This window comes from Populus euphratica, unplaced genomic scaffold (assembly GCF_000495115.2).
Source record: "Populus euphratica unplaced genomic scaffold, PopEup_1.0 scaffold19.1, whole genome shotgun sequence".
In the NCBI taxonomy this organism is placed as follows: Eukaryota; Viridiplantae; Streptophyta; class Magnoliopsida; order Malpighiales; family Salicaceae; genus Populus; species Populus euphratica.
The window spans coordinates 1,517,736-1,533,975 of record NW_011499853.1 but is presented as its reverse complement, the minus strand read 5'-3'; the positions used below and the strand labels follow the sequence as shown (position 1 = coordinate 1,533,975).

General features: G+C 31.0%; 1 protein-coding gene across 1 annotated transcript; it reads right to left on the bottom strand.

Moving 5' to 3' along the window:
* Positions 1 to 22: 22 nt before the first annotated feature.
* Positions 23 to 7,312, bottom strand: HDA2 (histone deacetylase 2). Its single transcript, XM_011021179.1, has 13 exons — positions 6,970 to 7,312; positions 6,841 to 6,896; positions 5,686 to 5,803; positions 5,264 to 5,326; positions 4,806 to 4,874; positions 3,316 to 3,482; positions 3,130 to 3,194; positions 2,990 to 3,036; positions 2,761 to 2,805; positions 2,628 to 2,678; positions 1,790 to 1,876; positions 1,261 to 1,348; positions 23 to 379 (listed from the first exon to the last, which is right to left on the bottom strand). Exons 1-13 carry the CDS (start codon positions 7,207 to 7,209, stop codon positions 300 to 302), a joined length of 1,176 nt encoding a protein of 391 aa, XP_011019481.1. The 5' UTR covers positions 7,210 to 7,312; the 3' UTR covers positions 23 to 299.
* Positions 7,313 to 16,240: the final 8,928 nt, after the last annotated feature.

Below are 16,240 nucleotides of genomic sequence, written 5' to 3'. Positions count from 1 at the left end.
CAGGTTTCTCTGCACGGAGAGCTTTGATAAAGGCTCTTAAAATTTAATACTGTAGCTGGAAATTTACTACGTCAACATTAAATGGCATGAACAGCATTTTTAGCTTTACAGCCCGTATATAAGCACTAAATTGCTCCCTGTAAATGTCCTACATATTTTCTTTTTCTTCATTTCATATATTTACAACCTCCTGCATAAAGAGGGAAGCTGTCACGGTTTCGTCTCAAACATGGACCAAATCCTGAAGGGCATGCCACAGACGGATATTAATTACCCTCACTGAGGAGCGGTCTACTAGTCTAGAAATTTATTAAGGTCTGTTTTGAGAGGTTCGCTATCGAATCTGCTATAACTCTGGCACTCGACTTCATGTAACCACCTGAAACAAGAACAAGTTACATTATCAAACAATGCATATAGCTAGACAGATTTATCCGAGATGAATTCTCACGATGTAACCAATCAAACAATTCATATCCTAAATGGTAAAGGTCAGATTGTCTAATTATCATGCATGAGCAACCTGGCCTAGATCGCCATAGACACTCGAGGATGAAAAATAAAGGTTGCAACCACAACCACACCTTAACCCAGGCCAGTTGGGGTCAGCTATATGGATCCTTTTGCGCCATTCCATGTGATATATCTCAATCTTTTCTGTCTGTTTCTGAGAGAAGCAATACAAAGGGAAGACAACATACTATTTCTCTTCAGAAAAGCAACAGGAAACTACTTGTAAGTCTTGAGATGAAATGAATCAAGGTAAGCATGGAAAAACCCTAGGGAATTGCTGGTTCAGATACTATACGCATGGACAAAATGCTTAAAGATTTGGAGAAACCCAAGCATCATGTTCACACCTCTGCATGGTTTCAGGCTTCATCCATCCGAAAATGGAACCAATGCAAGTTGTAATTTCTTAAACAGTTTCTAGCAACCTAATGCAGTTTGCAGTTTGGTCAACGACCATGATTACCAAGAAGCTGGATTGGATACAATTTAGTAATGGGATCATAAAATTCTATGGTGTGTCTTAGTATAAGCGGAGATGTAACTTAAGGGCCTCATATTCCATCCACCAAAACGGAAATCATAGAAGAATGAAGCATATGATAATCAACAGATTTTTCTTTGCAAGGGACGAGTCTCTCTCAACAAACCAGGCCATGGAAATTTAAAGCGCACACAGGTATGCAAGCAAAAATCCATGCATAGGCAAGTTTGACCGTTACAAACTAAGCATAAATTTGAAAACTGAACCTGATGTCAACATGACAAGAGAGGCATTCTTTTCACGAGCAAACCTGAAAACTTTCTCATCTCTGCTAGTTATTCCATCAGGGCTAATCTGCACCAAGCATACTATATTACACGGGTTCCTACCAGACTCATGATGATTAATTAACTTCTTATATGGTTACAACAGCACATCAATTTCAAGAAGCACAAACATTATCTCCTTTAGTTAATCAATAACAGCTCAAGAGAAAATAGGCCACCTAAATTCTATAATTTTTTCCTTAGATTCTATGGATGCATCCTCAACAGTTTCAAATCCAATTCATTTAATGACATCAGACTGGCATGATGAAAGTTATATAATAAACTGGAGATTATCATGTTGGTGGGATGATTAAAGCTCAGCTTATTATACAATTCATCTGGCATAACAGCCAAAAAACCCAATGACAATGCAAGATTCTCATCATAAGTTCTGCACATTTAGCTGCTATTACAGATTAAACACTTGCAATATTTTTTGCACAAAAAGACCCGAGGATTGTGATACCTTTAGCCTCCCTAATGGGTCTCCATCCAGGATATCGGTGCCAGCATTGAAGACCACCAACTCAGGATCAAACATTTTACCAGCAACCTCACATTCACACCTTGTAATAATTAGTGTTGCATAAACATAATCTATAAGAATAGAATCGGCATAACAAATGCGTCGGATCCAGGAATTTCAACGCATAAAGTAATAAAAGATCTAGAAAAACCTGTCAAGTGAAGTGATAACTGAAAGAGTGGCATAAAGTCAACACCAGCAGCTTTAGGTTACAAAGAACTATAAAGGCATTACCAAAATCTATATTGACATGCTGTGCTGATGCACTAACTGAAAGAATGGCATAAAGTCAACACCAGGAGCTTTAGGTTACAAATAACTATGAAGGCATTACCAAAATCTATATTGACATACTGTGCTGACGCACTAACTGAAAGAATGGCATAAAGTCAACACCAGCAGCTTTAGGTTACAAAGAACTATAAAGGCATAACCAAAATCTATATTGACATATCATGCTGATGCACTGAACATGACTAAGCTGAAAAGGAAGAGTTATAGGTAGTTCACAAGTATCAAGGCTATGGAAAATTGTTCAACAAATTACAGGTAGGCACATAGCAAAAAAGGATGAAACTGAAACTGGCAAAAGATAAAATCAAGGAACCCAGTGAATGCTATAAGATGGATGAAGTTTTGGAATAAAGAAGCCAGGAAATAGCATACAAAGAAGACTATCATGGAATCAGACTGAAAGCTTATGCTCTATTGAGTTGATACAATTGAACAAAAATAGAGAGGCAGTGAAAAGAATTTTAAAGGAGGCCTGAATGTTTACCACGAGTGCTTCATCAAGTTTCACCAAGTACTCATCTGTTGTGGTACCACTCTGTCCACAGGGGAAAAGGAATGAATTGGATTCTGGTGCATAGTTCAACAACCAAAATCCAACTTCACCAAAAATTACGTACCACTACTTCAACCTTCTGATCAATGTATCTCCTAGCTTCATGATCCTATCAGAGAAATACCCACAGACTAAGAATTATAACTAAAATAACCACAATAAACAAATTATCTTTTTACCTGATAGCAACTCGATTGTTAAAACAGATGAAATCCACAAATTAACTACAGAGAGTGATATATGTATGAAATATAGAGAGAGAAAATGGACAGCTTTGAATTTATGCAACTTACAAAAGGATATATTTCAGGGTTGTACATATCCAGAATATGAACTCGTCCTGTCAGAAAGAAACAAAATTTCAGAACTATTTAGTCAAATCCAATATGAATTGACTAAAACATCGTGAGGGGAGAAGAACAGATAAACATACTGTCATTGGAAAAATCCCGTTCATGGCCATTTCCTTGGTGTGCATCGAGGTCAATTATCATCACCCTGCAAAATTTTGCAAACAGTGTGGATAGAAGCGTGTTCATAAAGGATGGTTGTCAACTGACTCTATAGCAGCATGAACAAAAAAAAGTAGCATCTACTTCATCTGAGCAGCAGCCATTACTTTGATATATCAAGCCGGTTGAAGGCATAGTGAATGCAAAGAGAAATGTCTGCATAAGCACAAAATCCACCTCCTCTTTCACTACAGCAGTGATGGAAACCTCCTCCAACATTGATGGCCCACCCTCGCTCTTTTGCAAGTTTCGCTGCCAGAACAGTTCCCCCTACCTAGGGTAGGGTATGATCAGTGCAGACACCACGCTGTGTACAGAAATTTGAAACCTTGCAATTCTTCTTGTTGTGATGACATGGACTTCAACCAAATCTATTTAATGAATCTAATTTGCTAAAAGTGATTAAAATTTTGCTAAATTTAAGGTCTTTTTCTTTGCTAAACCTATTGCAATGGTCAAATCTGTGAAGATAGTTGAACTTCATCAACTTAATCAACATTTGGTCAGACAGAAACATTGTGGTTCAATTTGGTGAAATATGGTTTAACCACAGAATCAAAGCAAGAAATGGAGAAGTGTGGCCAAATTGAGTTGCAGTTATGATATCATCTATAATATCATCTCCACTAACTCGAGCAAGTTCTACAAAGACATTGAAGAAAAGATCAAGAATAATCTAGCTATACAACCACAAAAAGAGATTTTTTTTCAGTACAGAACTGAATGTAGAATTCCTGACTATAATGCTGACCCGACTAACTTGGAAATGCAGTTCGATTAAGTTGGTCAAACACGGTAAAAATAGTAAGTTCAACGCTGTTTATTTGCATGGTGCTGAACTAGGATTGGTGATTTTTTTATTTTTTTTTGCACTCATTGAATTGCAGACTTTGCATGTGCACCAAAAAGGCCATCTATGTTTGGAACAACAGGATTGACCCCCTCATCTATGTTCAATTGGCGAGAGCAACATGGAAACCTTTGTCTTATACGAAGATAAAAATGATACACCAACCATGCAAATTTAGTTGCAATAGATGACACCTGTTCTAGATAGATTAATCCACCTTGCATAAAACACTTTGAGCCTAAGCGATCTTATGCATGCTTTTCTCATTTCTCATAGCATTTACGAAGAAATCCCAAAAGTTGGGAAAAACTCCCTTCTTGCAGCCATAAAAAGAAAAAGGATATCTGCCGGCAACACATTGCAGTGATGACATTATATTGTTGAGATAATATCATATTTTCATTTTGTTTGGATGTGTTGACCCTATTTTACATGTATGGGATGATTCCTACCAAAGAAAATTATACTGTGACATAAAATATTCATTAACTGTGCATTTTTTTATCAATGTTAATTCATTGGCTGAATGTCAAATTTAGAGAGTACCTATAAAATCCTTCGGGGTCTATATCATATTTAGCTCAGTTTTACAAAGTTGAGCAAATTAGCTGGATTGGGCAAATTTATTTCACGTTTATCACAATAACAAGAACTGAAAAGATTATCTAAAATCGCCTTAAAGAAACATGGAGTCTAAAGTTTATCCTTACAAAGTAAAAATAGAGGTCAAATACAAACTATACACACCTGCTTGCGAAATGGGTAAAGAACTTTTTGCTGCACAAGACAATTGGGAAGTAGCGCGACTGGGGGAACCTGTATTTTAGATCAAATACTGTCATTTTGAGATCATCACTAATTCAAAGTCATCTGTTATCAATTAAGTTTAAAAAAATAGCTTAGATAGGTTTTGTTTGCAAATTAGCAGGATTGGACAAATTTAGTCCATGTTTATCACAAGAAGAAGAACTGAAAAGATTATCTAAAATCGCCCTAAAGAAATAGTGTGACAGGGGACCTGTGTTATAGATCAAATACTATCATCTTGAGATCATCACTAAGTCAAAGTGATCTATTATCAACATAGTTGAAAATATTGCCTAGGTTTTTTTTGCAAAGCAGTTAGCATCCAATATAAAATTTACTACAATTCCATGAAATTAATCAAAAAGAAATTGGCAGTAAAAGGAGAAAATATACATCACCTCGATTATCATGGCAACATTTGCACTACTCTTTAGACTGCTCAAATATGACTCCGTGTGAACCTGTTAAAGAAAACCAATTAGTACAATATATAAATCCAGTCCATAAGCACTCATCTCACATCAATAAGCCAACTGTAAGGTAGTAAAATTATCTATCCAAAACTTTCATCCTTGCCGGGCAATTTCGATTGTTCACCAAACTCTCACACAATTTCTAAGGTAAAAATCAGAAATTAACAACACTCCAATTAAAAGTCTGGAGCAAGGTAAATGCAAATCAACACTGAGTTGCATAGATTGAACAGAAGGTTCTTCTCTTTGATGATTTTTCTCCCAAGCATCATATGTTCCCTTAAAAGCATTCAATACAAACAGGAATAAAAAGAGGGTGAAAGTTTTCAAAAAGATATAGAAAGTACCACAAGAAGATCATCTTTTGACGCTTCTAGAGGTTCAATGATACTATTTTTGTCTAGAACACCATCCACAATGAGGAATCGACATATGCGACCCCATTTAGAAGAATCAAAGGGGTGCCTACATCAGTTACAATTAGAGAAATGGGCTAGTGAGCATTAAGACTGAACTCAAAGTCCAAAAAGTCAAAGCCAACAAAAATATGCAAGAGTTTCATTTTAGCAATTCCAAATTATATGTCTGACTTATAGATGATTATACCAATAGCAATTCAGAACTAAGCCATGCGACTTCCCATAACAGCGAATAAATTCAAAAGCAGAAGCAACAATGTAATTTTTTCATCTCTTTAAGCTTTCTCTAGATCTGTAATTTTATCTCAAACGTCCAATAACAACACAAAAATAAAGTACCAGAAATGTCGCAGTGAAAGACCATGAAATTGTTAGAATTGCAGTGCCCACCAATTTATCGATTTCCCAACCATTCCAAACATCATAAAGCTTGTTGCCTTTAGGCATTAGGCAACATATTAGTAACCATGTTCATTGACCCAAATGCACTCCACAAACATTGCACGACTTTTAATCTATAGTTTAACTTATAATCATGATTTATTGAAAAAGACACCAGTGCAGAGCAAAAACTATGCTTTGAACTTTCCAGGGCAGCATATGGATACTAACCATGGTAATTAAAAGTTAAAATCATTTAAAGGTTTAGCACATAGCAGCGCCAGGAAAGAAGCACCATTTCATCAAGTTAGAAAACAGATCCGATTACTATGCCAAAGAAAAGGCATGACCAGGTTACAAATCTGCTATGTATTCAATACGTTCTTCCGCAGAAGTTCAATACTCTATAAAGTTTTTCAGTGAAAAAACATCAAATGGTTATTATTATAAGGACGCACAAATTATAATCAAATTTCAAAAACAATTCTAAAATATGATCAGATGCTATTAGCACATAATAAATTGCTTTATATTTAATCTAAACCACAGAAATCAACAATTAATCATACTGTTAAGTCTCAAAAAAAGGAAAGGAAAGTAAATATCAATACCATGACAAAGGTACCATCAACCAAGAAAGCAGCAAATTAATTACAGCTACCCAAACAAATACGACGATAAACTTCAAATAAATTATCTTACAGCTTTTCCATGCCAAGAAACGAAATATCATAAGCCTTCGAGTAAATTAGCGGTACCTGCTTGATCAAACATTGAAACACTCAATAATGAAATTAAATTGCTAATTACTTTATTTCTTAGAAAACAAACCTTAGAGAGAGGCACGTCAAAATAGAGCTTGCTAGAGAGAATACGATTTCGGCGGAGAGTAGAGGCATCTGCAGTACTGTTACTCGTTGAAGATGAAGAAGATGACATTGTTAAAGAGCGAATGCAGCGGTAGAGAGAATGTGATGCTTTGATAGCGGCGATTGTGAGGAAGAAATATAGCGTTGATTTGCCGAGATTCCGAGTTGACTCAGTGATTACTGGTGTGACTCGGAACGTCATCAAGATTTTTCAAATGAAAAAAAAAAAAAAATCGGTGTTAGCGTGGTAACGGTACTGTAGAAGAAAGTAGAAGTGAAAGACGAACGGTTGGGTTTACCGATCAGGCGATGGAAACTTTTGACTGTTTTACACGTGCTAAATTTGGTAATGTTGTTGTGATGAATTCTAGTGGTGGGCTGCCGTACTAATGGACCCCGTTGTATGTACATGGCCCTGGCCTGGGTATGTGTTTTAATTAAAATAGCTTAATTACTAAACTCATCCGGTATATCGGGTAGATCCGGAACAGACTGGGATGGGCTTAAAAAAAACACCACGTGAGTTAAACTAGACAAAGTTAAAGTGATCTGGCGTCAACTTCTCATCCGGTCAAAACTAAACTCATCCATCGCAAAAAAAAAAAAAAAAAAACTAAACTTTGGGTTTGGCCTAGCGGTGGAAAGGGCTTGTCTCCTTCCACTGCACCTGGGTTCGAGCGCTGGTGTGCACGTATGTCACCCCCACGGTGCCTTACTTGTCTGCTGGGTTTGCAGGGTATTCAGTGGGCTATGGGGATTAGTCATGATGCGCGCAAGCTGGCCCGGACACCCCACGTAAATAAAAAAAAATATTAATTTAATTTTTTTAAAAAAAATTGAAGGATGATGTTTTAATTTAATTATCCATGCTTTGAAGTAGATTTGAATGTGATGGAGTTTAAAACATTGAAAAATACTAGTTAAATGTTAATATAAATAAAAACTACTAGAATTTTGAAATTTTTATGTCTTGGAAGATAATTCATAATCTTGGTGATTAAACAAAGAAGCTATAATGTACGCTAAAATGTTTGCATTAAATTTAATGGTTAGAGATAATAGAGTGTTATGGTAAGATAGCATATTAAAAAAATGTAAAGTAATAAATACAAATAAATAATTAGAAATATAGTATAGTTGAGAGAGAGTCGCAGAATGTCATTTGGGATTCTTTCAATAGAGACGTTTAGAGATAATTGATTCTATTATTAATTTTCTACAAAAAAAAATGATTTAGACAATCACAAATAGTCAGTTCTCCACCATTAAAATACAATTTATATAAACAGCACATAATATATTAAATTGCAAATAACAAATGTATACTAGCATTTAAAACAACATAACATTTTATTAAAAATTAAACTAACTATACATTTATCCACAATTATCATATCATATAATAATATATAATTATATCTAATAATCTTCTCTTTTCATCCAACTCGAGGTGGGACCTATAATATCCATGTAGATTTGAGAAGGAACAATATTATCCTAACTCGTGGATGGACTTGGGTCGCTCATAAATGAGTTTCAGATGCTTATGGACGAGCTAGTATCTTCAACACTCCCACGATAAGTAATTTCTTCTTCTGCTAATGTACTTCAAGACACTCAATCTCCCTAGTCTCTTGAAGCATGCCATAATATAAATTAAGCATGGTGTTAGTCAAAATATGTCTCATCTCATTAACACCTTCACAGGGAGCCGTTGTTGTTTTCCAAGCTTCTCGTACCAAATAATTAATCTATATACATATATTAAAAACCAATTAGTAGTCATCATTCACAATAGAAATATTTTGGTATTTAATAAATGTAAAATAATATTGCATACTAATCAATTCTATCCTGGATACTGAGGGGCATGGTGCCTCAAGTTGCGTGAATATCTAGGAAACGCAACTAGATCGATGTAATAAAATGATATGTAATGGATATATTCATGTCATATAGATATTTATATCATTCGTAGGTTGTCGCTCCTCAAAAACACGATCTCTCTTAACATCCTAAAAATCAAAGTAAGATGTATGAATTACTAACCAATTATCATCGCGTTTATTCTAACGACTAACATTGTGTAGCTCCTTTATGGTATTAACATAATCCAGTGTATATTGAGATAGTTTATATTATCACATTACCTGATTTGGACAATGCATTTCAACAATGTCGAAGTAAGGTGAAGGGACTTGTGTTAATCAAATGTCAAATCCCTCGTGACATATAGATGAAGCTAAAAGTATCAAGTACTTTGTATATGACATCCATATAACTTATCAGAACATATAAAACAATTATCTCAAATAATCAATTAAAACTACATAATTAGCTTTAAAATAACAAAAAAATCAAATACATATGTAATATATACATGATGCGATTGTTGTGCATCAAACTCATCTAGATAAAACTCGTGGACATGAATGGTATTTGCTATAAAATATCTAGTTTCATATCATTTGACAAGACAAGCCATAAAGTTAGTAATATATGTATTTACATTCAATTTATATAAATAATATGTTGAATAGAATTAATTATATTTTATTATTACTTGAAACCAATGGAGAGTAATCTTCGAGTGAGAGTATCAATCATGTTTTTACCCAAGCTCTTTAGAAGCCCGATATGAATATATTCTCATAACTAAAGCCATAGTATTACTACCACCTAACCTAAATGGATCATTTGCTCATGATGCCTATATAATTCTCTAAGAGCTACTCGAAAACCAAGCCAACTCCATACTAAAAGAGTTTCCTTGTATAGGCTTACTATTTAACTAGAGCACCAGCATATTAATCCTAACAAATTCAAACATTGAATTCACACTTACGTCACTACAAATTGATATACAAACATAACAAGCTTGACTAATTCTAATTTTCAATATTTTTCAAGCAATTTCAACTTCTATTTCAAACATATTTTAGTCAAACCGACCATATCATATTATCAATAATTTGTTAAAGAACATGTGTGATATAACAATTAGGAATTTATGGTTTTCTCCAATACAAGTGATATCATTGCCAATATTGATAATAATACCACCATGAAAACATAATATTCCTAAATTATCAGACACTATGTCAAACAACACAACCAAACACAACTATATTTTACTATAATCAAAGTATATCAATTATCAACAAAAAGACACAACTATATTTTACTAATATGATAGGGTTAATCAAAGTATATCAATTATCAACAAAACATAAATTAATCGATAAGCACTTGCATTCATCAAATTCTGGCATCACAACAAAATTATCAAATAAATTTATGTATTTTATATCTTTTGTTATTATTTTATACAAAATTCGATATAATTTATAATTTAACCTAAGTAAACACTAATTATCTAATTATATAATATTTTTAATTCATAATGTTTTAACAGGAGAGAAAGGTGAGTGTTTACGGCTGCTAGGAGGTATTTTTTATGACAGAGAGACATTTTGATCGGTAGTGATAAAGGTAAGAGGGGAGGGAGAGAGATGAGGAAAAAAAAAAACAGTGATTTTAAATTTAGGATAAGTCATAAATGATATATGCAATTTGTGTCGCTATACTAATTTTTTAAATATTTTTAAATTATTTTTATCAAAAAAATTTACTATGTTAAAAAACAGAAAAAGAAAAAGAAAAGGAAGATAATATACTAGTCTACTGGCGTTCACCAAACAACAAAGTCAAGCATAAATGCTTCTCTAATTTCTACAACTACTAATTATTTTCATGTCCTTTCCTTAAGATTCCAGCTGTATTAACCTGTGGTGAGTTTGTGGACACGTTCCTCCTCTTCCTCGTTAATTCCTCAAGGCTTTTTTCTAGATATCTGAATCTCTTGGTTTTGATCATCGAAGATGAGATAACGACGGGCTTTCTCCCGTTGTTCCGAGATGGAAACTTGCTCCAGTCACATTAAAACACGTGACAGGCTATAATTTCAATCTCTATTTCCCCACCTTACTCAATTGATTGTCATGCAATCCTTCTAATATCAAAACCAAACGCAGGATTTTCTTTCTTTCTTAAAGAAACGCATTTTCTAGACGCTTGGCGTACGATTCGTAATTCTAATTTCAATGCGAAGACCGTCCATTATATCAGAGAATCATTTGCTCTGAGGACTACGTTACTTAGTATTTCTTTTGTATTTAAAAAAAAATTAAAATATAATATTTTAATACTTTTTCAACCAACAAATACTTACAACCTGACAGATAACCCCTTAATTAATCTGTACAAAATGACATTCACGCGCTATCACATGTTTGTAAAATAAATATATTTAATAGTGTTATAATTATAAATCATCATTAAATAAATAATAAAAATTAAAAATATAATAGAGTAAATATTTTATAATAGAAAAAAAATTTAGTTTTTTTGTTAATAAAAAAAAAATTACAAAGCTAAATTTTCTAGCAACCTAATATTAAAAAAAACTAACAAAGATAATTTTGGAAAAAAAAACCTATGAGAAAAAATATTGTAGCAATTGATCATGTTTTGTAAGGAAAACTGCAATGCTTTCCCTGATAAAATAAAATAGAAAAACTATTTGCCGAAATACTGTAGTAATCCACAAAGTTTTGTGAGAAAAACTATAATACCTTTTCTATATAATTTAACTTTATTATAATTATAATTCTTAATTAATTCAATATAAATAAATTGATAAAGATAATTTTGAAAAAAATCATATGTGAAAATACCGCAAAAATTCACAGTGTTTTAAAAAAAATTATAAAGCTAAATTCTTAATCAGCTCAATATTAAAAAAAATTAGCTCAAACAATTTTAAAAAAATAACAAAAAAACACAAAAAAAATAATGTTGGAAACACTTTAGCAATTCACGGTATTTTGTAATAAATACTACAGTGCCTCCTTACATGATTTAGCCTTATTTATAATGACTTGTAATTGTAATTCAGTATTTAAAATAAAATAAAATTAACAAAGATAATTTTAAAAAAATTATAAAAAAATATATGGAGAGATATTGTAGCAATCCACAATGTTTTGTGAGGAAAGCTACAATGCTTTTCGTGTATAATCAAGTTTTGTTACAAAGTTAAATTCTAACTAACTTAATATTTAAAAAAATAAAATTGACATAGATAATTTTAGAAAGAAAATATTAAAAAAATAAAAACATAAAAGAAATTAAAAAAAACCATCCGAGAAAAGACTGTATCGATCTATAGTGTTTTATGAGAAAAAACTTGTATTTACTTGTAATCGCAATTCTTAATCAGTTTGATATTTAAAAATTAAAATCAAGAAATATAATTTTAATAAAAAAATATAACAAAATAGAAAAAAATCATGTAAAAAAAAACATTGTAGCAACCCACAGTAATTTGCAAAGAAAGTTACGATGATTTCCTCACATATTGTAACTATAATTTTTAACCAGCTTATTATTAAAAACTAAAATAAAAGAATATAATTTCAGAAAAAATTATAAAAAACAAAAAAAACTATATGAAGAAATACTAGCAATCAACAATGTTTTGAAGAAAAAATTACAAAACTAAATTCTCAATCAATTAATATTAAAAAATAAATAAATATAATTTTAAAAAATAAATAGAAAAACTATGTGGGAAAATAACCTAGAAATCCATAGTATTTTAAAAAAAAAGTGAAAAATAAAATTTTTAATCAATTGAATGTTTAAAAAGCAAAATTAATAAAAATAAATTTAAAAAACAGAAGAAAGTCGAAAAAAGAAAAGAAATTAAAAAAAAATAGAGAAATGCTACGTGGATTATTGATAGAGTAATCCACAATATATTTACGTGTTGAAAACAATGATTCGCCGTACTTTTTAATTATATTTGTAATAATAATAATATAATGTATAAATGATCGATTGTCGATCAGCATAAATGATCGGATGACATTCTTTTGAGTACAATGATGGGCTTCTAAGTTCCGTCTAGAATCATGAATCGATACAATCGTAGTCAATTATTCAACGATTTGCAGTTTTGAGTGATTGATGAGAGTCGAATCACACGACAAAAAAAGAGACGGTTTTTTTCCCCTCAAGATGAGACGTGTGGCAAAAAATTTACAAAGTAAAACAACTAGACAAAAAAAAGTCGAGGATATAACACCCTCCTCAGCTACACGTGGCAGAGCTACTCCCAGTAATTCAGCCAAATTAATTATGATATTATACACACACACACACACACACACACATTACATTCACATGAAACAATTCTTTCAGGAACTGGTTTTCGTATTTGAATTCAAAAAAAAAAAAAAAAACATTTGATTATTAAACCAAACTATGTGATTGTAAAATATGGAGCGATACTGTATTATCGGTATGAGATCTCTAAGTAGTTTTTAATTACTGTTTTTTTTTAAATGGAGATATTAAAGTTAAAAATGCTTTTGATTAAAAAGATAAAAATAAAAAATATAAGAATAAATATATTTATAAAACAATTTTTAAGTGAATTTTTACATGTTCAAATATAATAAAGTACATAATAAACATGTTTTAAAATATAATATTTATTTCTAAAATATTCATATAAAAAATTATTGATTCAAAACTTATATTAGCTAAAATATGTAATAATAAAAGTGATTATCATTATTATAGTTATAAAATTTAATCCAAGAATTGATCCAAAACAAGTCTTAGGTTATGAGCTGGAAATATTAACCCGGGTTGAGATATCAGGTTAATTTTTTTTTTTTTAAATAATTTTTAAGTTTTTTATTATGATTTTGAGCAAGTTGTAGGTTGATTCTAATTAGATCAAGTCTAATCAATCTTTTATATTTTCTTAAATATAAACTATTTAAGACCTTAAGTTATTCGTGTTACCGGATAATACATCAAATTAATTTGGGTTATATAACTAAGAGTGTTTTTTTATATTAAAATGTTTTTAATCCAACCCATAGAGTAGCAATAATTAGAAATCTAGTATTAATCAAGTCAATTTGAACTTTTATTTTTAAAAAATTAAAATAATATATTTTTTATAATTTTTTTTCATTGACTTTGCCAAAGTAAATCATGTATCAATGGATCGATGGGTTACCCCCAACAAGTTAAACGAGGTTTTATAAATATAATTTAGGTTGTTAATTCAGAACATCAACCAAAGCAGACATTGTTAATTAATTTACTACCAACGAAAGATTTTGAAATGTGATGAAATTAGATGGGGCTGGATTGTTACTCGTCCTCACACCCAATCCCCCTAAAAATGCCATCAAAATAATGACGGGGTGCGGTAATTGTCTCATCCCAAATAATGGTCTAAGCTGAGCTGTCATAAATCAAACTTTAACACGTATCTGATTTAATAACATTCTCAATCCTTACAAGCAACCATAACGACCATGTCCGCGTTAATTATTGTGGCTCTGATTTAATTAATGAATCCTCAACCACGTGGAGGTCGGCTCAACATCATTATTATATGAATAGTCCAGTGGTGTCCCACGCAAGCGGTCATAATGGACCACCAACAAGCTATAATTGAGTAGGGGCTGTGAGAATCTAATATAATTTTGTTCCACGTATCAAAACTTTTTTTTTATTTTAATTTATTTTAATACTTTTTTATTTCTTTGATATATTTATATAAAAAATAATTTTTTTAAATAAAAAATATATTATTTTAATATATTTCTAGATAAAAAAACTTTAAAAAGATTCACTATTACTCTTTTAAACTCCTGTTTAATATAATAATACCAGGTGTTAAATGCTTACGTGGATTGATATCCTCTCTCTCATTCAATATTTCTTGTATGGTCGGAGGTCCAATCAGCAAAATAATTTTGCTAAAGAATTCATTAAGGTTGTATAGAAAATATTTATTTGACGATATATTGGTTTTAAAGAGATGGTGGCGTCAAATGGCAATTTTCAAGACCCTATTTGGCCTCTGCCGTGCTGGATTTTGCCTTGACTATCGTGCCGTGATGTGTTTCGTCTATTATGCAGTATCTTGATGTGTTATAAAATAAAAATACATTAATTATTTGATAATAAATTATTATGTCATGATGTGAATAAATTTACTGCCATGCGACCATACAGCACATCATGAAATTCTAGTAGCTAAGTTAAAAAAATGGTATGGTATTTCAAATTTGAGATGTCACGTTAATTTAATGTTCTAGTACTTGTATTTGCTTCTGTTTAAAAGTCCTGTCAAACTTGCTCATCTCTGTATTTTATACCATGAATATTTCATAACAGGATAGAATGTTCAATGTTAATATTCATAATTATGTATATGTTTATAATTAAAAAATACAAGTTGGCTCTTAATAGAATTGTAGTGCTTGTATTTATGGATATACGTGGAACAAGGGTAAATATGCACCATTCGCTGTTTTTTAAGTTATAACTTATACAGATTTTAAGGCTTTTGTTTTTTTCTTCAAAATATAAGTAGCAACTCATCTAAAAAACATTTGTCCCTATGTTTTTTAAATATATACATAATTTATCAAATTATAAATATTTTGTAGTTTCATCTTTTATAATTTTTTTATATTTTAAAATGTACTTATATTTATAATTACTATTTAGTTTATTTAAGATCATATTTTTTATAATTACTATTTAGTTTGTTTAAGATCATATTTTTTATAAATTTCATCATTCTTATATGCTTTCCTGTTAAATTTCATACTTATTTTTTTGTTTTTTATTAATATTTTCTTAATAATTTAATTTTTTTTAAATTAAATTGGATGGTATTTAAATTTTTTAATTGAAATCAAATAAAAAATTTAATAAATTATAAATTTTTAAATTAGAATGAATTTAAGAGTTTCATATGAGTCTTTTTAGTTTTTCCTCCCCTTTTTTAAGATGTTTTTTTTTTTTTGAAGTTTTATTTTTTTTGTTTTCCTTTAATTAAGTCAGTATGAGTTATTTGATAATTTAAATAGGTTTGGGTATGGTTTTTTAGTGTTTCTCTTTTTTGTCAATTTATTTATTTTATTATTATTATTTAAATTATAACTTCAATTAATGACTAAAGACGACTTGAGTGTTTTTTAGCTTACATAAAAAAAAAAAAAACCTCGGGCCCCGGCCGAAACGCTAGCAACATATCTAGTTTACTGAGCTATATAAATATATTTTCACCAACGCAGTTAAAATATAAGACACACGTTAGCCCCACCTTAATAACAATCCGCGGTGTCAATTTC